Raw genomic sequence first — 22,886 nt, 5'->3', positions numbered from 1 at the left:
TAAATGCTACTGGTTCAATTACTTAAAACCTGATCACATATTATTGCTAGCTGAAAAGAAGTTAATGATGGCAAGACATTTTTCTTCCCATGGAAGATGTGACCTGAGTTAAGAAATGATTTATTGTTGGTCATCACAAGAAAAACTCAGAATATATCCCATTATTCTTTCTTGCTTATTAGTAGGAAAATGATTCTCCTCTATCTGAACACATTTTGTCAATGGAGAGAGAATTTCTGCATGGCTATGCTGGATAGTTGAGGGGGGAAAGTGTGTTCTAGTGAACCACCAGCAACCAGGAGATGTCACTGCAATTGCATACCCTGAGAGACGGTAAATTGGAGAAGGTTCCGGTGGTGTCATGTAAAGGAGCTTTTGGGTAATTTTAATAACAGTTAGTGGCTCAGATGAACTCTGCGTGAAGTCTTTCTTTGCCAATGCTCTATGCAGAGAGCTCTCTTGCATTGCAGAGTTCTCTTCAGTCCAATGGGGGGTAATTTTGGGTAGTTAAAGGGTGTTCTGCCATACACTGGTCCTTAATTTTATGTCATTTCCTCATGGATGGCTGGAAATGTGGGTAAGAGCGTGAGTGAACTCTAACACCTTCCTAGAAAATCCATGATTCTGGAATCTGGGAGGGGGGAGGAGAGGGGAAGGGGTGGTTCTTCTATTTGCTATACATGCCCAACACCACCTGTGAAGAAATGATAGATTTTGGTTTATTATCTTCAAAGCTGGTGGCTCTGCTGTTCATGTTAGGTGGTGGCTAGGTGAGCTATTGAAATGCTGTAGTAAGACCAGCTACTAAATTTTGGCACAATCTCTTATTCATGGGGAGTTTGTAAAATGCACTTTTAAAAGCACCATTTGTAGTGCATTATCATGAGCAAGACAAAACTAAAAATTAGCCCTACATGACTTTTTAAATGCACTTTAAGTGCCCAGAATTACAAGCAGGCATTTTATGATAGGATCTATATTTCCAGCCTTATAAATACATATGTATATATATAAAAGAGAGAGAGAGAGATGCATGTATGTATTTTAAGTCTGGCTCTAGCTTCCTAGCCAGGGTAGAAACATTCTGCTGTATAAAAAATCTGTGCTTGAACTACTCTTTGACAGAGATGCAAGTGTAGCAGTGAAATATTCATAATGTGAACCTATATTAATTCAAGTTTTCTTGGCTCTGACAGTCTCAAATGCAGATACATTTTCATGTGCAACTTCCTAAGCTGTAGAACTTTCCCACGTGGTCGCGTTTCTAAATTAAAAGCATTTCTTTGAGAACAAAAGCAAGTTGGGATAGATAGTAAGCATTTCTGTTCAAGAAAATGGCTACTTGCAGAATGTGATTGGTAAAGAGTTACCAGACACCAGAAGTGTTTGTGCCTGTTATGCTAAGGTACCTATTAAAGCGAACAAAGCAAAGTGTACGTTGTAGTTTGTGCTCACTGACAGCTCACAGTGTTAAGTTTAAGCAAGTCCCTTGTCAGGTGAAGTTTTGTCCCTCCCTTTGACAGGCTGTTTATTTCTGTAATAACTGCTGATGTTGGAAACATGTAAGTATTTAATATCTTTCTTGCTGATGTTTCTTGTTTTGTTATTTTTATTCTGCTTAGTATTGGATCTTAAAATGTCCAGGACCAGAGTCCAACTGAAGTGAGCCATCCCGTATCCTCTCTTTAGTAATGCATGAGCTGATTAAACTTTGATTCTTTGGGGAGGGCGGAGGATGTTCAGTGGTGCCATGGAGTTTGAACTGTGTTTCTTCTGTTATGTGTCTTGTTTTCTAATAAGACACTCCATTATACAATTCTACAGTCGCGGATGGCTGTCGTTGCCATTGGGCATTGAGTGTGTGTATAATGGGCAGCTGGGCTGGGATTCTGGGACTTAATCCAGCATTCAGACTTAAAAAGAAATTCTCTCGTCTTTCTGTTAATTGGAATACCATACTTCTAAATTGTATATGGAATTAGACAAGTCCTGGGTGGGGGGTTATATGCATTTTTTCTGCTTCATTTCAACAACAGTCAACAACGAAAGCTGCACAACAGCTTAGGCTCTCATTAAACTTTTCTGAGAGAGTGTTAATAAAGCATAGTGGTGGGTGAAGGATGTCAAACATCCCGTTTCTCTTCTGCATGTGAATCCAGTTTTCTCTGAGAGCTGATGCTTTAAGGACTCAGTTTTCTTTTCTTTTGCGTCTGGGAGAGCATCTGCCTGGTACAATAATGCCTTGCTAATGGAACCCCAGCATGAGACCTCTGGGTTTGTTTGTTTGTTTTTACACCATTCTCGCCTCAAACCTTTGAGACGTTTTGGGTCTGGCATTCACACCTCAATAACCTGCTCTCGTCAGCTTTTGGGGAGCTTCAGCTAAACTGTGAAACTGTTCCTCAGCTGTACGTGTTGACATTTCTTCGCGTGATCTGATGTTGCACAGTGAGGACCTGGTTATAATTGTCACATTGAGAGGAAAAGTCCCACTCAGAGAGTGGTTATCAGCAGATGGAGTCAGAGAGAGGGTTGAAGCTTTAGTCATTGGCAGCCCCATAGATCTTTAGTAAGAACTGGAAGGGGGTATCTGGGTTGGGTCCCATCATTGCAGGCACAGTTAAAAATACCAATATGAGTCTGTAGACTTCTGCCCAAGAAACCCTTGCATACCATAACCTGAGTAATTACCTGGGAGCAACAGCAGGAACATCTCTAGAGAAGTATGGAGGCAAAATCACCAGTCTGTTAATAGCTGTCCTCTAGACAAGAGGCAGCAGCACCAGAAAACAACTAGTTCATTGCATAGAGAAATATGGTTTGGTGACCTGGGTGAATGCAGATGGGAATTTCTGTCAGCTAGAATGGAGGTGGCGGGCGTTTTAAAGCTCATAATGTTCCTTGGGGTCTCGGGGAACACCTCTAGTTTGATCAATCATTTAGAAAGGAGTAAAAAACCTTAATGGGACCTTAGTGTGAGTGAATAATATGAACACAAATTAGAGAACAATAGTCCTTAGTTCCATTATTTATAGAAAAAAACTGTTCCCACCTCAGTAAGATCTTTCAAGCCTCCTGCTTGGCCCTTGCTTCCTTGTCCCTGTGCAGGTACACCTGCATCCCAGTCACCAGCTGCCACCACAGCTGGTTGGCAGGGAAGAGCCGGCTCGCACCGTGGCCAGCCTAGAGCTGTTGGCTGCTGAGCCCAGCAGAGGAGGTGACTACTGGGCCTCCTCTTTGGTGATCGTCTTCTTCCTCAGCCTACAAGCTCTTTGTCCAGGAACCTGTAGGAACTTACCGTCTCCAACGCTGCTGTCGAATTTGTTCGATATTGCCCGGTTTCGTTCAAAATGTTTGTGGTGGGGAGGGTTGGCCAGCAGATCGATAGCATGATTGAACAGACCTCATTTACCTTGCAAATGGTGCGTGCAAGAGTCATGCATTTGGGGTGGAGGCTGTATTTACAGCAACTCTTTATGTTTTTATTTTCCTTTATTTATTTTCAGGTATACATTTACAGCATTTATGAGATTTATGGTCAGATGATGTCTCTGAGCAAAAAGACACACTATCAGTGAGAGGAATCAACATTTCCCCAATACTCAGGATTGGGGAGAAAGGGTGTTTTTCAGTGTTACTGCTATTTTTTCAATGCATTTGAGAATGTTTCCCCTTTCTCAGTAGTTTCCTTGTCTGGGCTTTTTGGGAAAAAAAAATAAAAATATGGGGAAATGTGATAGCGAAATAATTCTAAAGAAAGGGTTTCCTTCAGATTTGACTGGCTACTTGATTTTTTTCACTTTGATACAGATGAATGAACTCACTTGTGACACTAAAGCTCCTGTACTAAGTGGTACTCGTTCAGGACAGCCATATGGACTCCCGTATTTGCTATATACAAAGAGGGCAATATTAAGGGTATAGTGGGATTAGCTTCATTGTTCTACCTTTGTTATACTTGCAATGCTAAAAATATAAAATTTCCACCCCTTTTGAGAGAGAAGTAAATCTAAGCCAGTTGTGACATTTAAGCACCATTCACCCTTTATGGGATGATTACTTATCAGAAGCAAAGCTTATAGGTATCTCCTTAAAGCCCATCAGCCACAGTAATGCTGCAATATATACAACTTGCTTCACCAGAAAATAACGTACATACCAAAAATTACTTTGGGCAGTTTACTGCAGCAATGACAAAAGGGATGCACATGATGATCATTTTCATTTTGTACTATGTTTTGTCTAAGGATGACAGTGGGAGAATTATGCCTCCTAATGCTCCTTTCAAAGGTGACATTGTTTTACTTACATTAAAGGTAGAGAAATGAGATGAGCTGCAAGTGGCTAGATCTTGTGAAAAATGAAGTTCTAAATGTTCACTTCATTGTCTAAATGCTCATATGTGACTTTTCTCCCTATAATAACCATAGAAAATGTGTTGGCAGCATATCACAATTAATAATCCATACTCCTATTTATGTGCAATAGGCACTCCAAAATTTCCCAGACATATTTATTACCCAAGTTTATAACCAGATTCAAATCAGATCCTACATTTGTGCCAAAAATTGAACTGCAGTCATCTCACAGCAAATAATTCTACCTGACAGAAGAGTCTTAAATTCCTGAATTTTCCCAGAGTGAATTTCACTTTAATCTGGTATTAATGTACTTTTCCTTCAATCGCCTGCAAGAGAATCCCATAATCTTACAGTAGTGATTGTGCAGACAGTGGAAGGTACTGTACATTATTGTAGGTTTTTCTGGTCATCTAGATTGTATAAAATCCTTTGACGTTAATTGGGACAAGTTTTCTATCTAGGGTTACGTTGAATTTCTCTTTGAGTGTTTTTTCTACCTCTTCATCTTCGAGAGTTATGAATTCCACCAAATCCATATTTTCCTTGTAGTTGTATGTGGTCTCAGTGAGTGTCCACCCAATTAGCGCTCGAAAGCCATCGGTGGTCTGGAGGGTACAGATGGACTTCTTTGTAAAGAGGGAATCTGGAGATGTCTGAAGGTACGTGCACTGGAAACGGAACTCTTCCACTGTCCGTGGCTCAAGATTGAACATATAAACTTTCCGACACTCTTTTTTCTCCAGAAGATCAGAATTAGAGAAATTTTGATTGGGAATGTATTGTTTCCGTCTCATTTTCTCAAGGTACCAGATGGCATTTTTTTCCGTGAAGCGAAAGACACCGGGAGCCTGGGGCTGGTCTTTCCCCGACACAAGCTCCATCGGTTGCCACATCTGATAGGATACACCAAAGCCTCCATCAACAATATAGGCTTTGCCATCAATAACTACCTTTACAAGGAGGTGGGTCATGATGGTAGCATACGCGTTTTGATGTGGATTGAACACATACGCTCCCAGAAAGCTGGTGTCATACCCCAGGCGTTTCAGGACCCAACCCAACAGCTGGTTGTTTTCCATGCACCAGCCACCCCGCTTCCTCCGCACGATTTTGTTGTAAACGTGCTCAAACTCCAAAGTAATTTTCTCCCCACAATGGATGCTGAGGTTTTCGAAGGGAACAGCGCGGATGTGGTGCTGGAATATATCGGTTAAGGTTTCCAGATCTTGTTTTTCAAGGGAACCTTTATAGCCAGTTCTTGCAAAATACTCTTCAAGGTTCATGTCACCTGTAAAGGAAGGAATTGCATTTGGGTTTTGTTTTGTTTCTTTACATCAATGATTTATGATGCTGTGAAAAACTGCCCAGGCTGCTGCTAGCAAAGATGCTTTAATCTACTGAACCTCATCAGAACAGTTTTTGAAGGTAACAAGTATTAATATCAAATGGTTCCCCGAGCAAAGAAGAGCAGTGCACGTGAGGGTTTGCTTTTTGTCTTAGAGTGATCCCTATGGCAAACAGCTGATGCAATTTCAGCTTGATATGCGGTGGCTGGGAAACGGGGATTTGCTGTATTTGCATTGTAACAGTGGGGTTAAGTAGAAATGTAAGATCACGCTAGGGAGTGTTCAGGAGCATTCGTGAAAACCAGTCTAAATCCACTGTTCAGCGAAAGGAGTGTCAGTGGGGGAAGCAATGTCATCTGCCAGTTGGAAGGAGGATAATTTGAGCCAGGATTCACATGTTCTTTTCATGAGTCTGCCACCGATCTACGTGACGGTAAATGAATTGCTCATGCAGTACATGTCGCTCTTTCGCCACTTAGAAAAAGTGAAAATGATACTCCCTGCACATTTTGTTAAGTGTCAAGTTTTATTCAGATAATTATGACTGAAAAAACCCTCTGACCTTTGCAAGAGTTGCAGACCACTGAGTCTCTTGTCTGCTCTGAGTGTTGCACAAACTCATTTTGGTGTTGGAATAATGAATCTGAATGGAGGCGAGTGACCTAAAAGACAAAGAGCAGATCTCTACTCCCTGCTGTACCCTGCATCTCGCAGGGTGCCCTGAAAATGGACAGGGGCTGCTTTACATCTCTCTAGTCCTGGCCTTTCTCAAAACTCACTTTATTCCTTCCAGAGGAGGCATAACTGAGAATTACTGAAGCCTCCGGCAATGCATCCTTGGTCTGTCTGGCTGCCAACAGTGCCCACCTCCTGGCCCGCCTTGGTAGGACTTCTCATGAACAAGATTGCTGGATGAGGAACTACTCGACTTATTTTCTGCCTTCTAATACCGTGGAAAGCCACGCACAGTCATCTGGCTTTCGCAATGGCCCATCACAGTCTGCTGGCCACCGTTACGAGCTGGATGCTCATAGGTATCCAATAGATACTGTTTGTAAAATACACTGTAGATCATCTGCTTGGGTATGGAGCTGGGCACAAAATGTTTTGAAGGCTTGAACCTTTGCAAAGAAAGCATTAAGGGTTTGAGCAGTCTAGAGTTACTACAAATATTTAGCTTCTTGACAACCCACAAAGCTACTCGGAAATCTTTTGTGCATACAGTAAGCTGAGGTTTAGACACTTAATATTAGCGACTCAGGAAGACTATTGCATTCAGATAAATTCAGTGGTGAACCGTTGAATGTTTACTGCAAACTAGAATTTCTCAGGATGATTTTCAGTGACAGATTCGTGATGTGCATATGCATGGTATAGAAGCAGCTGTCCAAAGTGAATAGAGAGCCCCGTCAAAAACTGCGTGTTATCTTATACAGAAAGAAATTTAACTTCCAGTGATATCTAGGCGTATTGTTGGAGGATATTCTCAATGTAATATTTGTTAAGTATAACATAAGACTTATGGGACTTTTGATTTGCAGAATCCGATCCTACCCACTCAAATTGTAAATGCTAAATAGATCACACCAGCATAAAGCTGGTTCTCGAGTTTATATTATTTGTAGTTTCTCTCTGCAGCTCCATAATATGATTGATCAGCGTTACATCTCGACTGTAGGAGATGAAAGCTACCGTTCTTTTGAATTGTAAGCAGATGAGATGAAAAGCTAGATACTGAACAGGTAGTCCCATGAATGTGGCTATGATTTATGCAGAGAAAAATATCAGCAGAAGAACTTTAAAGAACTATTTCTAAATGCACAAATGAAGGTGCTCATACAAAAAATATTCTTTATCAGGACTATACACACTACCAGAAATTCCACTGTTAAAATACATTATCTGTCTACCTTTATCTTAATACATCAGCACACGGACTTTCTGAGATATGCAAACCACAGTTTGTAATTTTTTATTTTTTTTTTTTTTAAAGGACTGTAATTTTATTCCCATAAAGCAGAATCTATTGATTATTAGATTGCTCTTTTGCTTCCTTTACATTTGCTAAACCACGACAGCAATATATTTAAATAAAGTTAAAAATCTAACAGAATAACTTCCAACGCAAGGTTGTAGTTCTAAATTTTTATCTACTATTGTATCTAAACAAAAGCATCTCTCTCATAGTCAAGTGGATCTTCTCCTGAAGAGCTAAAGATAGAAGAATTGAAATAGCATTATCACTGTTTTGCCCTCTTTAAGAGCCCATATTTAGCAGGTGATATTTTAGCTCTATATCCATACATTTTTATAACATCTTTCTTAAAGAGAATATTCCTTATGTTATTGCCATGACCTTTACCATCATAAAGAAACCAGGGGTTTTGTTTCTTTGTTTGGAGGGGGGTTTTGAGAAAATAGACTTACCTCTTAAAAAAGCCTTATTTATTTATTGATGTATTCAGCTTCTGGGTTTTTTATTACTGGGGCAGCAGTCAGTAAAGCCAGGAGTGGATACAAATTGTGAGGGCTGTCTTCCTCTCTAAGCTCCACTGGCCCTCACTCCTGAATCTTAAATGCCAAGAAAGGGCAGAGTCCACTCAAAATGAATGCACATTTTTGGACTTCACTGATCCATGAGCAAATTAAACTTTGTTTCTTCTCTATTAGTAGATGTTTATGTTTTCCCCTGGTTAAGACCAGACTGAACTTGTTTTCCATGTCAAATAATTACAGTAGACAGTTGCAAACAGCTCCGTAACTTTTTTAAAATGAAATTATTGTTATCTTGCAAGCCAGCACTTTGCGATGGAGGATAGTCATCTGTTTCCTTGTGGGTACATCAAATTGCCAAGGTATTGCAGGCTGCGTGTTCCCGTGCTCCACAGAAGCACAAAATGACCTTTCTTTGCCCACAGAGTAACTTTTTCAATCTGTTTGAGGCTTCGACTGCAGCAGGTAGTTATTCTGGAGGTGCCACACCTAACGAATACAATGACAAATATTTATTGGCACAATGTTGTGTGTGAGAACAAAGTAATGCATTTCCTCTCTAAAACTTGGCCTTCTGCATCTTCACAGTGTTGCAGGGCTGTTTATTAAATTCTGTCCCTGTCGAGCATGTCTCCTCTTCATTTGACAGAGGTGAAAACTTGGAGGTCCCTTTCGAGAAGGCAAAGAGCCATTAGACTGCATCTGGGAAAGCACATGAGTTTTAAGCACTTCAGGTACCCAGTGAGTCTGTGGTTGACGAATACAAGGGTCAAAGTCTTTTCCTTGGGCGAGGACGGGTGCTCTCCTGTCACCCTCCTTCATGACACACCCTGTACAGTACCTGCCACGGGTATCATAAAGTGAAAAGGCTGTTGAGTTACGTGTAACGATGTGAAACCACACCAGTGGCATGTCCCAACTTCCCAGCGTTTTCTTTCGCATCTGCAGTTTTACTTATTTAAGGTAGCTGTTGTGCAGAATACTGTTTGTAATTAATATGAAGAGTTTTATCTATAATACTGTCGTGTCCACTTGACATCATGGGAAGGTTAGGTCCCAGAAGTTTAGATTACAGTTTGCAAAGGTTGATCTAACTTTGATTGTTTCCATTTTTTAATACCAAAAGCCAGATTTTTAAGAACTGTTGAATTGTCTCAGCTTCTATTGATTTTGTTTGATTTCAAAGACACAGAAAAATCAGACTCAGAAAAATTGGACACTCAAAATTAGAGAGCTTTTGGGCTTTTTAAGTGCCCTTGCATAAAGAGCTCACTTTAAGTCAATTTCTGGTAAGGAAATCGGACTCAAGTCTTTCAACTTATTTTATCATAAGCTAATCAGCACCTAACAGTGGCTTGATTTGAGAAAGCCTTAACCTTTCTCTTTTTTTATGAGGTCTTTGAAAGCCAAATTCAGCTCAACTTTCTATTTCAGACTGTTAAAGGAAGTGAATAATTTTTCAAACTCTGTTGAGAAGGCTGAAAATAATACCTAAAAAGGTTAGGGGTCTTTTGGGTAAAATGGTAACACAGCTTCTCCTTCTGTATCATTTTGGTCTCCTTTGCCACAAAATACATCTGAAATAAAATCAGATCCAGAGAGGTGGAACAAAATGTTATGGAGTCAAAAAGCAATTTCCATATGAGCAAATTAGAGGTAGTAAGATGTCTCAGTATCTAAAGAAGGAGAAGCTCAAGAAAAAATATGCAATTGATATGTGCAGTTAATTGGCAATGAACCTGAATTTACCAAGCTTAGTTCATCTGACTAGCTCAGCTTTAGAATCAGATTAAGGTTATTAATGTTAATCTTAGAACTTTTTATATTGGATATTTAAAGACCATCTAGCACAGCGTTAGAATTAGATTGTATCCACTAAATTAGGTGGCAAGCCACGAACGTTTACTGGTACGAGTTTGTTCTCCAGCACTATATTGAATCTGTCTTTCAGTGTTTTCTCAACCTCTTCATCTGTAAGAGTTGTGATCTGCACCAGGTCCATGTCCTCCATGTAGTTATACTTCATCTCAGTGAAGGTCCATCCAACTAAGGCATAAAGCCCTTCAGTGGTTTGGAGAGTGCAGATCGACTTCTTCCTAAGTATGTTATCTGGAGACAGTTGTAGGTATGCGTTTAGCTCCTGGAAGTCATTTATATGTCGCGGCTTGAGAGTGAACGTATATATTTTTCTGATATTCCCCAGTTCTGGAGTATCAGTGAAAGGGACACTTTGCTGCTCGGGAATATAATGCTTCCTTTTCACTTTCTCAAAGTACCAGGTGCCATTGTCTTCCATGAAGCGGAAGATGCCAGGGGTCTGGGCTTGATCCTTCCCAGAAATCAACATCAATGGCTGCCACGCCTGGTAGGCACCGCCAAAAGCCGCATCTACTATGTAGGAATTTCCCTTGATCACCACCTTCAGTAGGATATGATTTATCTCAGAAGTGTATGTCTTCGTGGCAGGTTCATAGCTGTTTCCTCCAAGAATACAGATGTCATACCCTAATTCTTGCAAGGCCCAAAACAGAAGGTAGTTGCTTTCCAGGCACCATCCACCACGTTTCTTTCTCACAATCTTATTGTAAATAGATTGTAAATCCAGTTCGATGGTCTCCCCACAATGCATGCTGAGGTTTTCAAAAGGAATTGTCTGGATGTGATGCTGGAAGATGACTGTTAAGGTTTGCAAGTCTGCATCCTGATGGGACTCATTGTAAGAAATTCTTGCTAAATACTCTTGAATGTTCATTTTGCCTGTGTGAGCAGAAGAATAGCCAGTTACTGTTGTGCGGCTCTCAAGGGGTTTACTCCTATTTCTGTAGCACAGGTTAACCAGCCTGCAAATGTAGCCTAGGCCATTTCATTGAGGATTTGAAAGAAACCTGTGCCCTTGATAGGAGATGAATGCAGGCTAGACCTGCCTGTGTCATCTCTATTTCTTAAAAAAGAGATGAGGATAGGAGCAGGTGACAGTAATGCTTTCTCTCTCTCAGATGTTGCCTTCAAGCCAGGTGGATGTCTTTCCTATGGGAAGACACGGCACGTGGCACAACAGTCTCTGGCCCTGGATGAGGGTCCCACATGACAAAAAAATTATAAAACTGACAAACAGGTTTGCAGAAAAGCTGCTACACTACACCGGCATAAAATTCAAAGCAATTTCTTACTGTTTCTTTTACCGTAACAGGTAAGCAATTCTTTATTTATCCCACGGGTAATTTAACTGGAAGGTTTTACATTCATGGCTTTAGTTAACTGGGATTAACATCCCAGTGTGTCACCATTTTAGACAAGCATCTACGTGAAGTAGATTGTTGTTTTCTTCATCACTTTAGTTTCCCTGTGGACTTCAGACAGAGCTTTGACCCTGGCTGTTAAAAGGAAGGAACTTAATTTTTCTAACCTAAAGGTCAGAGAAATTGATAATTACTAAGGATACATTCACGGCATATTCAGCGGCTTTTGGTTTCTTTTACCATCTTTTACAAAACAAAGGCCTTAGTTTCAGCTCAAATTATTGGATATATTTCGTGTTTTCATGTCTCTGATCCCTTTTCCTTTCATTAGCTGAAAGAGACCGTCATTGGTACTGGCTGTGTGGCCAAGATGCAAAAGGTTCCCTGTAACACTTCTAATCCACTGACTCATCTGGTATCTGCAAGGATTTCTTTTGCCTTTAATTTAGATTTAATTTGGCTTTTTTCCAAGGATGTTTGTTTTCCAGAACAATTCACAATCTGCTAAGGACTGTATTAATTTCCAAAAGGTCTCAGGATTTCTTGCTCCTTGAAATCAGTCCCACATTCCCTGGGAGGATTTTTCCAAAAATAATTTGTTGTAGATGAGATGGGAGACATTACCTTCCCGTGACTATTCTCAGCTTTGGTCCAACTGCTCCCCTAGGAGCAACCAGCAGTTTGACCCGATATCCATGGCAGCACTCAAGTGAATGCTGGGAGCTTTTGAAAATCCCACCTAAAATACATAGATGGAAATAGCCCCACCCCAGCAGGTGAGCACATCAGATGACCCAATCTCTAGCCTTTATCCCCAATTTTGATGCCAGCCCCACAACTCACTTGACTTAGTTGTGTTGCTCCTGATCTGCACTGGTACCAGGATTCAGACTGGCTGATGCAAAAACACAGGAAAATATAATAAAATAGAGGGCTATCACAATAAGGGAATAAGAAATAAACATTTTCACTTCAAAAGGACCCAAAGAGGCTACATGAAAAAAACAGTAATGTGTCTTTGATACTGCATTTTATGGTTTTTTTCCATCCCTTTTTTAAGACAAGGGCACTCATGTCTGGCAGGATCTCCTTGGAAACACTGGTTGTAGAAAGCCATTCCCTACCCAACAGACAGCACGCGTGTACACTGGCAAGCTCATCCTGTGGTCTTCTGCCTCATTTTTTCTTTCTATTCCCACTTTTAGCCATTTTGCGTAGCCAGATCAAAGCAGCACCTTTTCCCTGTGACGGTGTCAAGCTGAATCTCTGTGACCAGGAGAGGCCCAAGTGAGTCCATTAATTAGCCTGGTGGATCTGATATGCTTGAAATTTGCTTTCAAGAAAAAAAAATAATCATTCCCTGCTCTGGGTCAGCAGCAGAAGGCCTGATGCCCTCCCTGTAACCTGTCTCCTGGGTCTGGGTGTCCCCTTCGCCCTGGCAAGACTGCAGCATATACCCAGCTCCCCTCTTCCAGCCATGAGCAACCTCCCCATCGAGAGCTTCCATGGGATGCTGGCAAGGAGGCTTCAGGAAAACATGTTTTTGGAAATTCGAAGCCCGTGCCTCAGTTTCCCCAGCTGCGCGTTCTCTGCCCTCATCAATTTAAAATCTGTATAGTAAAGACAGCCTCGTGGTGGCTGACAAAATGTGCTCTGATCTCAATGAATACTTAGAGAGGTTTAAGTATAACAAAGCTGCGGTACAAAATCATTGGCGTTAGGGAGCGTTCATGTAAACCGGTGTTTACTCCCTCGCCTTCCCAGAGGCAGCTTTGCTTCTTGGCACAACCATTCCCACCATGCTAGCGACAGGGCTGCAGCAGCAAGCAAGCCCTCACCCCAGGGGACAGTTTGCATTCTAAAACTGAGTTGCCAAGTATCTCAAGCCTCAGTCGGGATCTCAGCCTTGTTTACTTTTGCTCCTGCAGCAGCCGAGCTTCATTCAGCATTCATGCAGCTTGGTGGGTAGTTGTCGTGGTTTAACCCCAGCCAGCAGCTAGGCACCACACTCCCCCCCATCCAGTGGGATGGGAGAGAGAATTGGAAGGGAAAAGGTAAAACTCATGGGTTGAGGTCAGAACAGTTTAGCAGAACAGAAAGGAAGAAGTTAATAATAATAGTAATAACAATAATAAAATGACAATAATAATAAAAGGATTGGAATATACAAAACAAGTGATGCACAATCCAATTGCTCACCACTCACCGACCGATGCCCAGTTAGCTCCCGAGCAGCAATCCCCCCAGACCAACTCCCCCGCAATAATATACTGGGCATGACATCACACGGTATGGAATACCCCTTCGGCCAGTTTGGGTCAGCTGTCCCGGCTGTGTCCCCTCCCAGCTTCTTGTGCCCCTCCAGCCTTCTTGCTGGCTGGGCATGAGAAGCTGAAAAATCCTTGACTTAGTATAAACACTACTTGGCAACAACTGAAAACATCAGTCTGTTGTCAACATTCTTCTCATACTGAATCCAAACCATAACAGTATACCAGCTACTAGAAAGAAGATTAACTCTATCCCAGCTGAAACAAGGACAGTAGTGAAATTCAGATGTTGGTTCTGCCTGTCTGCAAGCATCCCTGGGGATCACTGTGTCCTTTCATAATTAGGCTGAATATTAGGAACCGTTCTTCTCTGCTAAAATTCATGAGAGGCTTCCAAGGTTGGATCCTCTTGCACGTGCCTACACCATTTGATTTTAAGCTACACTGTGAGTCAGTAGCTGGGGTTTTCATACACTCTGGCTCAGCATAAAAGGGTTAGTTTAAATCTCGAGCGCTTGATCTTTGTACTTGGACAACGTCCTTGCAATGCAACGTGTGCTGTTGGCCCCAGGGTCGCTGTAATTTATACTTTGCTAATATGCCTACAGTGCTAAGCACATGGTATGCGGACCCACAGGGGTGGGCTTTTCCAAATAGGCTGGCCCACAGCTGCAGGATGAATTTAAAGGTCAGACACTTGGGTGCTTGCTTACCTCTCAGCCAGCGAGCTCAGGCTTTCCGCCCTAGTTCGCTCCCAAGTTCCCAGCAAGCGTTGTACTGGGAACTGCTGCTCTTAAAGGTCCAGGCTGCCTTTACTGCCTGGCAGGGACAGTGTTATCCTCCAGCAGAACAGGAAAAGAGGGGAGAGGATTTCTTCTTTTATAATATTTTATATTCTGATGGTTTTATTGCTTTATTTGTACTGACATATGCATAGAAAGCCCTTTCATGCAATTCATTGTGTTAGGTGCTGTACAGAGAGCCTGAAAATGTTCCAGTTCCTCAAATTTCTTACCATATTGAGTAGATTTTAACCTCCTGCGTTACTGATTGAGAACTGAAGCCCTCCAGGAGTGCAAAGGAGAAATACAGTACGGGTATCTTGAGCAACTTTTATAAGTGGTTATAACCCCATCCTCAACCTCGCAGGTCACCCAGGCGCTTCAGTCTCTGGAACACCTTCACGGCTGCACCCATGCTGAAGCAGCAAAGCAATAGTGCAAATTTTGATACAGATTTTACATTCTTGACACTCGTGTGGCCTGGATCCCTGTAGGAAGTGACTTATGGTAGATAGTAATCCAAGCCAAGAAGCCACTGATTTATTGGTGGGGGATGACAACTGTTGAATGAATCACACTGCGCTGAGCTATTCTTTGTGGCTGATACCAGACCCCCAAAGCAACAAGGTCAGATTTGCCAAGTCATTTAGCTGTTTAAATCCCCTTAGGTTCAAAAAGAAGCCCTGTCCTTTGGCAGTGAGGTTGCTGCTCCCAGAGAGAGCTGCGCTCCCCGAGCCTGCTATGCCTTTAAGGATTTGCCTCCAAAGTTAGTGATAAGGAAAAAGCAAACTAGTGCAAGCTGAGATGAAGAGCCTCTTTTTTTTTTTTTTTTTTTTTTTTTTCCCCCCTTCCAACAGAGAGCTTCATTCGATTGCTCAGCAATAAAACCTGCTTTCGTGGGTGGGCTGAGCGGGAGGTCCAGAAGCGCTGAGCTGTGCCACAAAGCGGGCAGCAGCCAGAGCGACGGACGGGGCACACGCTCGAGGAGATGAATCAGCTGAAAGGAAAGTGGCTTTTCCTATTATTGTTTGCCCTTCACATGCTGAATCTGTGGGGCAATGGACGTAGCACCCTACTCCTTCCCCTGAGCCTATGAAACAGCCCAAAGCACAAGAAACATTCATGCTCGGGGAGAGGAACGGGCGCAGACTTTTCTAGGTGTTTCCCATTTCTCTTCCCACAAATGATGGAGCTTCTTGGCTCTGCATGGACCTTGTCCTGCCCCACACCTCTGTGAGATCTGGCTGGGCTTTTACCTCCATCCCAATGCTTTGCCCCAGCTGCCAGGCTGCTGCAAGGATAAACCCACCGAGTTTTGCTCCTTTAGCTCTTTCACTAACGTGGGGAACGAAAGAAGGATACAGCTTGCAAACGAGCCAGATCCTGGGACAGTTTCTTCTGACAATCTGTGTTGCAAGCTGCTGGTCCATGCTGGAAGAAGCCCCTTTTCCTTCTGCAATCCACTACAGGGTCAGTGATTAACATTTCACTTCTCTATAGGGTGGGGGAGCCTCATGCGCTAGAAGGGACTATTACACACATGCAGCCGAGCACATATGGATGCATTTGACAATGGGAAGATGGGCATTTGGGGAACTCAGTGTCTTTATGAAATACGTTGTGAGTGTGCAGAATAGCTTTTATTAACTCTAAACTTCTAGTTATAGAAAGCTGCACATATCACATAACAAATAAAAAGGGGTCAGTGAGTTACTGTATTTTTAAAAGCCTTAGCTGCAAAATGCTAGCACATATAAATAATCAGGACAACTGCAGTGATTAATGAAATGTTTTACTTTGGGGTTACACATTGTAATTGGGGGAAAAAAAACAGCTGAATAGTTTTACTTCACAATTCTTGATTTTTTTTTATTTAATTGTTATTCACTTATATAATTTACTTAATTGTGAGTGCATAGTTGTAATGCTTCCAAGATTTGTACATAAAGGAACATCAAGCATCTTCTCAGAGGGCAAAGTGATCACATTTGAGTAATTTCTCATACTAAGGTTCTTAGCCTTTAGGTATCTGATTAAGATTCATCGTTTCTCCTTATATCAATATAATTAGTATCACTGCAAACACATCCTCAGTAGAACAGAAATGTTTCAGAAAAATGATTCTGCGCATGTGTTTGAGTTCAGCCACAATAATTAATGTGCAATAACACTCAGAGTAGAGTCTTACGAGAGGAGCATGTATTCCCAGCAGTCTGCTTCTGGGTGGTAGCAAACAAAATGCACAGGAGATGCTTTCAGTTCAAAGAAATCCTGCTTTTTGATTATGGCACTGAGAGAACAGGAGTCATGTAAACTCTGGACCAAGAAAGAATTGTCCACTAATATTTCTCATCATCAGTTTTAGGCCATAAATAGCCCATCCATAAGTATTCTCACGGTGCGGCATAGGCATGGGACTGTCCGACTGTTGCACGGAGGGTTTTGTGAATGCAAGAGCAAAAAGGACAGGCTTATGGCTTAACTGGAGCAAACTCAGCAATGGATGTCTTTGTTTTTCTGGCTATTAAAGTCCAAAAATAATACGGAATTCATTTAAGAGGTGGGTACGATTTTCCCCAGGTGGCAGCACAAAGTAATAAAGAGACATACAGCTCCATCGCTCTACCCTGCTACTCTGGGTGTATTTAGAAAAGCTTTTAAGAGATGATAGGAGTAGGGAATGGGCAGAGTCTGCTTCCAGCTAAGCACAAAGAGAAGGGTAGTGATTTGATTGAGCTAGGAAGAAATTATTTGTACCCAAACCAAAGAGAGATGCAGAGGCAGTTGTGAAAATCAATTTCTTTTTCCAGATTCATACTAATATGTTCTGCCTTACACTGGTATAGACGGCAAGAGAAAGCTTAACCTTCAGGTGCTTGTCAGAAATAGGGGGAAGGATTGCACTGGATTGAATTATACATAATTCAGGCAAAGAGTTCAGATGGATGCGGCCTGCTTCTATTGATGGGTACAAGTTTGTTGTCTAGTGTTATACTGAATTTCTCTCTCAGTGTTTTCTCTATTTCTTCATCTGCAAGGATTCTGATTTCCACCAGATCCATATTATCCTTATAATTGTACTTCATCTCGGTGAATTTCCACCCCACCAGAGCCCGGATGCCGTTGGTGGTCTGCAGGCTGCAGATAGACTTGGACACGAAGAGCGAGGCCTCCTTTGTCTGCAGACGCACGTTGCAGGCTCGGAACTCTTCGATGTCTCGTGGCTGAAGGGTAAAGAGATAAACTGGACGGCAACCTTCTTCTTCCAAGTTATGGGAAGTGGAGACGCTTTGGTCAGGAGTGTACTGCTTCCTTTTCACCTTCTCGAGGTACCAGACCCCGCTCTTCTCCAGGAAGCGAAAGACCCCGGGAGCCTGCGGCTGGTCTGTCCCAGAAATCAGCTCCATCGGCTGCCACATCTGGTAGGCCATCCCAAACGCGCCATCCACGATGTAGGATTTGTCGCCAAGCACCACTTTCAGCAGCAGATGATCCATTTCAGGTGCATACACGTCATACTCCGGGACATAAACTTTTGCTCCCAGAAGGGTGACATCGTAGCCAACAGTTTTCAGGGCCCAAGATAAAAGTTGGTTGTTTTCCATGCACCAGCCCCCACGTTTCTTCCTCACTATCTTGTTGTAAGCCGCTTCCAGGTCTAGCTCAACGCACTCCCCGCAGTGGATGCTGAGATTTTCGAAAGGGACTGCTCGGATGTGGTGCTGCAATATATCCGTCAAGGTAGCCAGGTCCAGCTTATCGTAGGAGCCCTGGTAAGAAGTTCTGGCAAAATATTCCTTGATGTCCATGCCGCCTCTGAGAGAAGGGTGGAGAAAAATAATAGGTTGTGTAAGAAGTGACAGAAGGATCTTCCCCATCCCTTATAACAGGGTGCTCATCAGTATGGGCAGCCTGCTCAGAAGAGGAGCAGGATTTGACTAACGGCCCTACCAAAGGCAGCTGAGCGTGAGTATTAGCACCAAGGGAAGCCAATGGGACACTGCTGATGAGCACAAATGTTATTTTTAATTGTTTCTTTACAGCTGTGATGAGAGGCTCCAGCCGTGCTAAGCACATTTCAGTAGAGAGTTCCTGCCCGGCAAAGCTACAAATCTCCATAGGAAGGAAGAAAAACAGTACCAGCGCTGTTTCCCTGTTAGAAATTATAGGAACTGAGACTCTCCAGATCTGAACCACATTACTTGCGGTTTGACTCAGCAAAGCGGAAGCAGAAAACAAACCTCCCACTCTTGCGGAGCAATCCAGAGCCTCCTCTGAAACCAAATCTGAAATAAATATGCCCTGCCATGGTATTTCCTCTATTATTTAGGCAGCCTGGCACGAGCTGGCCTCACCTGCTCCTGCTCTCCATGCTGGCAGTAGCAGATGTGACCTGGAGCGCAGAAAGATTTTTTTTTTTAGGGCAGAAAAGGCCGTGGGAGTTTTTTTGCTGCAGCTGCTGTGAGCTGCCTCCCCGCAGCACAGCTTGGCTTTCCAGCTCTGCTGATCACAGCCCTACGCCAGCAGCAGGAGAAAACTAAGGTTTGGGCCAAAACTACAAGTTTCAGGAGATTTCACATTTTCTGGCATCATTTTGGGGGATGCATTTGCTTCTTCAACTCAGTCTCCCCAGCAGCGGGTGCCTGCCCGTGGGTAAGGGACCGGGCATCACCCCCCATCCATGGCAGAAGGGCTCAGCTGGAGGCTGTGTTTCACAAACACGGGGGTGGAAAGCAGCTCGAGCCCTCCCAGCCCTTGATGGTAAGGAAACAAGAAAGGGATTTTGATGTAGCCAAGTACTTTTGTTATTCCTGCGCAGGCACTGTGGAATTTCAAACATCTCTTGAGTACAGAGCAATGTTGTTCAGATTACTGACCAGAGAGATCCCAAAATGTTCTAAGTTCCTGTATATGATTCTTAAGGTAAAATCATAAGAAAAGTCCTAACTGTTCGTACAGGGTTAAATTCTCAATTGTATGGGAACTTTGGAAAGATACTTTCAGTATATAAACAAAGGAATGAAAATGAAAAATTTCCATCTGGCACAATATCCTGGCAGAAGCAGAGGGTGACCCAGTGTCATGGTTTAACCCCAGCTAGCAACTAAGCACCACGCAGCCGCTCTGTCACTCCCCCTCCTCAACTGGACATGGGAGAGAAAATATAACAAAAGCCTTGTGGGCCGAGATAAGGAGAAGGAGACATCACTCAACCATTTACCGTCACGGGCAAAACAGACTCGACTTGGGGAAGATTAACTTACTTTATTACCAATCAGACCAGAGCAGGGTAATGAGAAATAAAACCAAATCTTAAAACACCTTCCCTCCACCCCTCCCTTCTTCCTGGGTTCAACTTTACTCCCGATTTTCTCTCCCTCCTCCCCCTCCAGCACCGCAGGGGGACGGGGAATAGGGGTTACGATCAGTTCATCACACGTTGTCTCTGCTGCTCCTTCCTCCTCAGGGAGAGGACTCCTCACTCTTCCCCTGCTCCACCGTGGGGTCCCTCCCGTGGGAGACAGTCCTCCACGAACTTCTCCAGCGTGAGTCCTTCCCACGGGCTGCAGTCATTCAGGAACAGACTGCTCCAGCGCAGGCATTCCCATGGAGTCACGGCCGTCTTTGGGGGCATCCAACTGCTCCAGCGTGGGTCCCTTCCACAGGGTGCAGTCCTTCAGGAGCACACTGCTCCAGCGTGGGTCCTCCATGGGGTCACAAGTCCTGCCAGAAAACCTGCTCCAGCGTGGGCTCCTCTCTCCATAGGGGCTGCAGGTCCTGCCGAGAGCCAGCTCCAGCGTGGGCTTCCCACGGGGTCACAGCCTCCTTTGGACATCCACCCGCTCCACTGTGGGGTCCTCCCCAGGCTGCAGGTAGATATCTGCTCCACCGTGGACCTCCAAGGGTTGCAGGGGAATCTCTGCTCCGGCGCCTGGAGCACCTCCTCCTCCTCCTTCTTCACTGACCTGGGAGCCTGCAAAGTTGTTTCTCTTACATCTTCTCACTCCTCTCTCTGGCTGCAGTTTCTGTGCCCCAGCAACATTTTTCCCTTCTTAAATCTGTTCTCACAGAGGCGCTACCACCGTCGCTGATGGGCTCAGCCTTGGCCAGCGGTGGGACCGTCTTGGAGCCGGCTGGCATTGGCTCTGTCGGATATAGGGGAAGCTTCTAGCAGTTTCTTGCAGAAGCCACCCCTGTAGCCCCCGCCCCGAAACCTTGCCACACAAGCCCGATACACCCGGTTTGCCTACTCACATTTCCTAGGTTAGAAGCGTAACAGAAATCTGTAACTATTGCATCATGGCCACTGCCACATCTCTGACATCCAACAAGCAGGCTTGAATGATCCACCATCAGGTTAAGAGCATCAGATGATTATTTGGGAGATTCTATTTGTTCAGCTTTCGGCTCATTCCCAAGCTTTTCCCCAGAGCCCCAGAACTACAACTCTATTCATTTTTGAAAACTTGGCAGAAACATAGTTCTTGCCGTGTGAACTTTAAACCAGCGTCACCAGCTGGTTTTCCCTTTCTTTCTCCCTTTCTTTCACTTTATCACAGCAGGCAAAACACTTACAGTAACTTTTACTTAAAGGGAAAACCTTGGTGTGGGGTTTTCCTGTCTGTCTGTCCATCTCTTGCAGGAGTTTATAAGGCTCTTTCAAGTGTGGTATCTGAAATAAGTCAGACAGCATGAATGCCCCATCTGCTCGAGACTGCTGAGTAAATAAACCAGTGTATCTATTACACTGAGCAGCTGAGCATTCATTCCCCTCTCTGTCATTGCACCATTTTTTTGCCGTGTTTTGTGTTCAAAGAGATTTAACTTCCTGGTTAGGGTGCGCTCCGCCACCAAGATTCAGGGTTTAAAAAAAAAGGCTTACCTGGAAAATCAGTTCAACCACTAGTATATCTCAGCGTCTTGGGTGGGGGTGGGTTTAGGCTAAAGCCAGTGGTGTGGCTGGCTGGCTCTCCTTCACCTAGTGCAGACAGGGCTTGAGGGCTGCTCTCCAGCTCCTTTTCAGGGGAACGTCTTTTCTCTTGACTTGCTTTCACCCGCGTCTGTCAGATTGCAAAAGCTGGAAGAAAAAAAAAAAAAAAAAAAAAAAACCAACACAAATAAACCAGAAGGGTGGAGCACGAGAGCTGTAGTGAGCAAGCAAATCCAACAATACTGATTCAACACGCATGCAAAACCTGGTCGTTATTAGAGCAGAGGCTGCTTCTCATTTGCATTTGTTTCATGCCTTTTGCAAGGGCTAGCTTGGGCTCTGACAAAAAGGGTATTTTTTTTATTTCTGTAGCTAGCTGAATGCACTCGGGTAATATATATTTATTTTTCCTAGGTATTAGGTAAGTATTTGTTTGGAAATGTGTGGAAGAAGTCTTGCATGCATTCAATCTGAGAAGGTTTTTGCACTGTTTCTGAAAAGCACCAAGATTTCGGCACAGTTATTTGCACCTGCAACCCCTTGCCACAATCAGCGCACACAAGAACTTCAGTGCTGCCTTTGCTTAATTTGCTCTCTCTGATTTATGTGCTTTTTTTTTTATTACAGTAAATTTCATAGAATGTAAGAAAGCACTAGGACAGCAGTGTGTCTTCTTTGGTCTTTGCCTACAAGTATCACCTGAGGATGTTTTGGTGGTGAAGATGATATTGGCAAAGTGATGACTATGGAGTGCTAACACATAGGGAGCTTCCAGTGTGTTTCATACTGCTTTTTTATATACAAATTTCACTTGCATTTTGCCAAGCTATGTCTTATTAATTCTCTCATATATACAGCTGGATTCTTTCCTGCTAGTTCCCCAAGAGTAGTTCCAGTCCTTCACATTTAGTGTCAGCCGCAAGTTTCATTCGAACACTGATTTATTGGAATAATTAGCAAAGACAATAAATCAGACCAGACAGAGATGTCTGTGGCAGCCCATTACACAGCTCCACTCCTGTATCAAAATTTGGCTCTTTATCATCCCATCAGTCGCCAATGTTTGACCCCACAAGTGAGAACCGATGCCCAAGCCAAGAGGCGCTGGAATGGATTACCTGTCCTCATCAGGCTCCTCTGGGCAGACCCAATTTGGTACAAAGAGAAAGCTCATATTCCTGGGTGGATCTTGCTCTACATGGAATAATCCCTTCTCTTCCCACAGGGAAGCTGTGTTTTCTCTTTGACAAAGAGAAGCCAAAAGCTGAGCAGGCAGACCCACAGTCCTGGTGTGAACTGTACTGAAAAGAAGCCCAAGGGCCCGTCACTGTGCGATGTGTGAGCAGACCCAGCCCTGCTCCTTGCCCAGAGTCAATTGGAACCAGAGATGGTGCCAGAAGTGGACACTGGCCATGCTCCCTGGGGCTAACATGTGAAGTGGTTGGGCATCTGTTCCAGCTAACT

The 22,886-nt window shown here is 43.4% G+C and overlaps 3 protein-coding genes across 4 annotated transcripts; all 3 read right to left on the bottom strand.

Annotated features, from left to right (window-relative positions):
* Positions 1 to 3,344: 3,344 nt before the first annotated feature.
* On the bottom strand, positions 3,345 to 8,215 carry LOC126041011 (arylamine N-acetyltransferase, pineal gland isozyme NAT-10). The gene is made up of 2 exons (XM_049806193.1): positions 8,135 to 8,215; positions 3,345 to 5,649 (listed from the first exon to the last, which is right to left on the bottom strand). The coding sequence occupies exon 2, from the start codon at positions 5,642 to 5,644 to the stop codon at positions 4,772 to 4,774; it is 873 nt and encodes a 290-aa protein (XP_049662150.1). The 5' UTR covers positions 5,645 to 5,649; positions 8,135 to 8,215; the 3' UTR covers positions 3,345 to 4,771.
* A 1,846-nt stretch (positions 8,216 to 10,061) lies between these two features.
* Positions 10,062 to 21,467, bottom strand: LOC126041010 (arylamine N-acetyltransferase, liver isozyme-like). Of its 2 annotated transcripts, none has more exons than XM_049806192.1 (2): positions 21,375 to 21,467; positions 10,062 to 10,957 (listed from the first exon to the last, which is right to left on the bottom strand). In XM_049806192.1, the coding sequence occupies exon 2, from the start codon at positions 10,950 to 10,952 to the stop codon at positions 10,062 to 10,064; it is 891 nt and encodes a 296-aa protein (XP_049662149.1). In that variant the 5' UTR covers positions 10,953 to 10,957; positions 21,375 to 21,467. The 2 variants fall into 2 exon arrangements, with proteins under 2 accessions (XP_049662149.1, XP_049662147.1); XM_049806190.1 differs by lacking the exon at positions 21,375 to 21,467 and adding an exon at positions 14,423 to 14,475.
* On the bottom strand, positions 16,287 to 21,462 carry LOC126041009 (arylamine N-acetyltransferase, pineal gland isozyme NAT-3-like). Its single transcript, XM_049806189.1, has 2 exons — positions 21,375 to 21,462; positions 16,287 to 18,307 (listed from the first exon to the last, which is right to left on the bottom strand). The coding sequence occupies exon 2, from the start codon at positions 18,298 to 18,300 to the stop codon at positions 17,416 to 17,418; it is 885 nt and encodes a 294-aa protein (XP_049662146.1). The 5' UTR covers positions 18,301 to 18,307; positions 21,375 to 21,462; the 3' UTR covers positions 16,287 to 17,415.
* Positions 21,468 to 22,886: the final 1,419 nt, after the last annotated feature.

This window comes from Accipiter gentilis, chromosome 7 (genome assembly GCF_929443795.1).
Source record: "Accipiter gentilis chromosome 7, bAccGen1.1, whole genome shotgun sequence".
Taxonomy (NCBI): Eukaryota; Metazoa; Chordata; class Aves; order Accipitriformes; family Accipitridae; genus Astur; species Astur gentilis.
This window is presented reverse-complemented; position numbering and strand designations above follow the sequence as displayed.